General features: G+C 48.3%; 1 protein-coding gene and 1 non-coding gene across 2 annotated transcripts; both read right to left on the bottom strand.

Annotated features, from left to right (window-relative positions):
- Window positions 1–329: 329 nt before the first annotated feature.
- Window positions 330–3,930, bottom strand: LOC131592958 (large ribosomal subunit protein eL20). The gene is made up of 5 exons (XM_058864948.1): window positions 3,793–3,930; window positions 3,228–3,407; window positions 2,515–2,644; window positions 898–1,007; window positions 330–479 (listed from the first exon to the last, which is right to left on the bottom strand). Exons 1-5 carry the CDS (start codon window positions 3,808–3,810, stop codon window positions 387–389), a joined length of 531 nt encoding a protein of 176 aa, XP_058720931.1. The 5' UTR covers window positions 3,811–3,930; the 3' UTR covers window positions 330–386.
- LOC131573930 (small nucleolar RNA SNORA68) lies at window positions 1,789–1,920 on the bottom strand. Its single transcript, XR_009276306.1, has one exon. It is a non-coding gene; the product is annotated as a small nucleolar RNA SNORA68 (small nucleolar RNA).
- Window positions 3,931–4,984: the final 1,054 nt, after the last annotated feature.

Genomic DNA, 4,984 nt, shown 5'->3' with positions numbered 1-4,984 from the left:
TATTCTTACAACTGATAAGTCTGAGTTCTGCATGCACCAGAAGCTGCCTTCTTTCTGAACTCAACTGTTCACTTAATATGCACAAGGGACAAAACGGGTGTAGGATTTTACAGCTGCTCGACAACAGACTTCTCTGACCTGGGAAGTTGGTTATTAAAATTTCATTTATTGATGTGGTATTTCGGTAATTTAAGTCAGCACCTGAAACACTCACCTGTTCAAGACCATCACAGCTGTGAACAGTAGGCTGCCAATGGTTTACAGAAAATAAAAGAGTAGGAAGGAGGACTCCTAGAAAACCAGAACAGTCTCCAAAACACAACTGGAAGTGAAAGGTTCCAATAAGACCTTTATTGCAACACGGAGTTGACAACATGTTTTTGTATTTAATAGAAAGTATTTGGTCTCTTGGTGGTGAAACGTGGTTTGTGCTGGCGACGCAGAACTCTGTGCGGCAGCGGGAACTTGATTTTAGAATCCTGCAAGAAAAATATTTCTATGTTAATTGAGGGGATGAATCAGATGAACACCACAAAATTGTTTGGAATAAATAGCCAAGCTGTACTGAGTGACTAACTTATGCTTAAAAAATAGTCCATCCACAAATTAGAATATACTTTACAGGACTTAATGAATTACTTAATTTTGCATTCTTTCTTTTTCAAAATAATGCCAGTCAGAGGCATGTTTTCTGCACCATAACATGTATTTGTTTATTGTGACTTTCTTCCAAATATCTGCAGCAGTAGAAATTTTCATCATATAATATCATATACCATAATCATGAACACATGCACCCAAGTTTGGTTCCTGCCCTTTTTTTGGCTGCAAAGCAAACCTGTACCACTCAGGAGAGATCCCCTCATCCAGCAGCCACTGCAGGGTTGGCTCACTTACATGGAACTGCTTGACTGCTGGTCTGCGGCACTTGCTGGCAGCAATTTCCTCAACCTTCATGATCTGGATAGAGTGAGCACGGGCACGATGACGGGCTCCCATATCACGGTCTAGAACAACAGAATTCATTAAAAATAAATTTTATGACATTTTCAGTTCAAGACTCTTACAGCTTTTTGTTCAAGAAATGTTCATAGTGCCATCTACAACTTTCAAAATTACTGATCAGCTGTAATTAAAATCACTGTTTCTATTATGTAAAGTGATGGCACAAATCACAAAACCAACAGCAGCAGCAAATTCTTCCTGCAAGTTCTAAGTATGCTCCTCAACAGGAAGAGCCATCTTAGTCTTCTTGTCCAATTTCAAGAAAGTACAGATGGACACAAGTAATATAGCTAGGACTATTCACTCTCTTGCAAGAGAAAAAAAATCCTGTGATTTAGAATCAACACTGAAATATGATCACTGGAAAGACACATGAACTTCAAAACACCTTCCCTTCCAAAAGAAAGGTGCAAGTAAAAGTAGGACCCGAGGATAACTTTACTTTTTATTGAAACTGATCAGCAATAGAACCACAAACTGATGTTCATCCCACACAATCAGGCTTTCTGAACAGAAGAAAGCATCTGTACTTAGGCTACCTGAAAATGCCTCTATTCAGCAGTGCCAATCACTGGCTTCAAATCACATCCACAGCTAGTTACACGGGTATGCCTGTTGAAATACTACTGTGTTTCCCATGAAGATACAACACACCTATTAAAAACTTACCTGTCACAACTATTCTTGAACATAAAAGTACCAGTCATTGTATCATGAAAAATAAGATTCCTGGGTCTCTTAAGCAATCCTTTGGTATGTTCATTAACAGGGATTATTGTACATTAATGTAGAACCTTCAATTTCACTTTCAACAGCACTTCAGCTTTTGAAAGGCGACAAGATACCTTTAATATTTGCACACATGACAAGAATATCATCATTAAGAACAATATTCTTTGGGTTTTTATGTGCAATCTGTAGTGCTTATAGCACTTTGGAGACAAGTTTCAACAGCTCAAGTACTTCACAAAACAGACTGAAATCAGAACAACCATTAATTCTCCCTGAAATGAGGTGATGAGATCTTGGAGTAACAATATGGGTATTCTTCCTGTGATTTTTTTTTTTTCTTTACTTGCTCAATAAAGGACAGATGCCAGTATATTCTGTATGATCTCTGAAATATTCTCTTTATAAGACTTGGAAAGATATATTCAATTATCTTAAAACAGCACAGTGCAGGAAATGCATACAGCACCTGAAAAGTCATTAAATTTGCAGTTTGTATATCAAAACTCATTACTAGAATTGTAGAAAGACACATCAAAAAGAAGTGGAACTATTTTCCAGTCAGAGAAACTGTATAAAGAGAGGTAACAAGTCAGATACCACATGCATAACCAAGAAACATCTACAGAATTATCTGGCAACCCCCTCCTTTAATTTTCCAGTCTTCCAGTTATTTTACCATGGATTAAGCCAGCATGCTTTATGCCTAGTTTGAGAATTAATATTCTGCTTGTATACTGATCCTACTGTTTTACACCTCAAAAGGTTGCATATACTTACAGCACTGAGTGACAGCACCCGCAGTGGTCAAATCTCTGTACTCCCTGTACATGTTGTGGGTTCCACTACGAGAATCATAGCGCAACCAAATACCAAAATTTTTTACCCGCAGAGGGGACTTCTCATACACCTGGAATTACACAAGAGCATGGAAGTGGTTAGAGATGATGTACTACCACCATTTTACAATTTTAAGAATAAGTATTTCACAGCTCTAACAAAACTGATGTTTTAAGTCTTACCATCAAAAAACAAGTCTTCGTTCTCTTTCCCCTTACCAACATAGCTAGATTTATGTCTTGGTAATTTAGAGGACAAAGCTTTAACAATTCAAAGGAAAATACAAGATTTCAGCTCAAGTGAGAGTTTTTGAAGTACCAAGGTAGAAGAGTGTAAGCACACAAACATCCACTTTCCCAGGGTTATGAATATCCAAATGCGTCTTAAAAGGCATATTGCACTATGCACCAAGTCTAAGAATGAGAGCCACACATAGCTCATAATTTTGAATAGGTAAGTAAATTTCTATTTACTTTACAGGACATATACCACTACTTCCAAAAACTAAACTTGTCACTCCTTTTCATAGCAATTGAAAGCTGAATTGATTTCAACCTCACACCAGATAACTGCGATTGCTGCAAAATCCTTCCACATACACCTGCTGGAATTCCATAAGAAATTCCCACGTTTTTAGGTTTTTAATCCTTCACCTGGCCACAGTACACAATCTCTCCAGAAGACTTCTTCATCTTCTTCAGCTGAGAAACGAAGTACCAGAATCGGGACTTGGCGACAACATGGTTCGGAGCGAAGATGCGCATACGGTACAGAGGCGGGGTCGTGCATTTCGGCGTGGGCAGGCAGCGCCCCACCACCTTGTACTCCCGCAGCTGCAGGGACATCAAAAGCAGACAAGCCGCAGTGAGTGAGCCGCGGAGCCACCACCGCGCCCACCCCGCGCCGAATCCGCGGCTCCTCAAAGGAGCAACGCGACGAGAGGAGCTCAATCCAGAGGCGGAGAGAGCCCCTTGCGCCAGGCGGGTCCATCTCCCCGTGGATCTCCCCGCGGTGCCACCCGCCGATCTGGGCCCGCACCTGGCGGGAGCGGCGCCGCCGCCATGTTGGCCCCTCGCCGCCTCACGGGCCGGGAGGCGCCGTTCGGACACGCACGGGCCACTTTCGAGCGCTACAACCCGCCACCGACGCCCTCCCGACGGCCACTTCGGCCGCACTCCCGGCCCCAGCTGCGCCCGCCGGGCCCCGGCCCGTACTCACGGTGCCCGACGCCTTCATGGCGCTCCTCCGCCGCGGCCCGCAGGAAAGGAAAGGGACGGCCGCGTGCGCCGCCGCCTGACGTCAGTCACCCAGCCCCGCCCCCGGCGGCCCGCGCGGCGATTGGCTGAGAGCGGAGCGCGATTGGAGCACGTAGCTGTCAGTCCCCGCGCGCGGCCCTGGCTTCCGGGCTGGCGGCACCGCGTGGTCCGGCCCGAACGGCGCCGTTCTGCCCCGTGCCCTACAGGCAGCCGGGCTCCGGCCCTCTATTCCCATCACCTGGGCCATGGGCCTGCGTGGTCCCGATACAAAGAGACCTATCTGTGCGTGACTCCGTCTCTCGCCCGCCCTGCTGGCGTCGGGGCGAAGGACGTGGCAGGGAGGCTCCAGGCGGGGGCACCGCAATCCCCCCGGGGCGGTAGCCGGGAGCGGAGAGCTATCGAGGGAACCTCTCTCGCTCATCGTCCTTTGTGAGAGCGAGGTCACTGGCTACCGCCCCTGGGGTTCGCTCCCACGCACTCAGTTCCATGGGAAGCCTCTCTTTTGCGGCTGGTCCCGCCGGCTGCTCGTTCCCCCGTGCACCGTGAGCGGACAGCGGCTCTCCAGGCAGGACAAGCAAGTCTTGAGCTCTGAGCGCCTCACGCCTTTTGAGAGCTGTGCTGCCGCAGTCACGGGATAAAAATGGGTTTTGCCTTGAAAGATACTGTAACAGCAGCGCGGCTGGGACGGGTTTGTAATGGAGTTGCTGGGGTTTACGTCGGTTTTAAGTCTGGCCCGGCGGCCACGCGGGCGTGTGGTGACGCCAACCCCCGCACACGGCGCTGCGTTGCAGAGCCCTGTGCGCAGGAGCCCAGTGCCACATGTGCGGACACAGCTGGATCACTCCTCACGGACGAGTCCACGCCAGCCCAAGCCCTGCCCTGTGCGCGTTCCCAAGCAGGTCGTTCCGGCCGCTACTGCGGAGCTCGCACCGGCGGCCCAGCCCCGCCCAGCCGCCACTGACACAGCACCATTTCCAGACACTGGAGGCAGGTCGGGGGTGGGCCGGTACTGCTCTAGTTTATTCCGCCGGTGCGATCGGTTTTACAGCGGTGCTGGCGGTACTGAGCGAGGGCAGGACTACGGCTCCCAGGCCGCCCCGCGGCCGGGGCACATTCCGGCGTGCCCCGCGGCCGGCCGGCTTGGTGGAGAGGGG

This window comes from Poecile atricapillus, chromosome Z (assembly GCF_030490865.1).
Source record: "Poecile atricapillus isolate bPoeAtr1 chromosome Z, bPoeAtr1.hap1, whole genome shotgun sequence".
Taxonomy (NCBI): Eukaryota; Metazoa; Chordata; class Aves; order Passeriformes; family Paridae; genus Poecile; species Poecile atricapillus.
This window is presented reverse-complemented; position numbering and strand designations above follow the sequence as displayed.

Excerpts from the sequence above, each read along its gene's own strand:
- LOC131592958 (XM_058864948.1), bottom strand. Across the intron at positions 2,645-3,227 it reads AGATTGTGTACTGTGGCCAG|GTGTATGAGAAGTCCCCTCT; the intron begins GTGAAGGATTAA and ends GTGTAATTCCAG. Across the intron at positions 1,008-2,514 it reads GGGTGCTGTCACTCAGTGCT|ACCGTGATATGGGAGCCCGT; the intron begins GTAAGTATATGC and ends CTGTTGTTCTAG.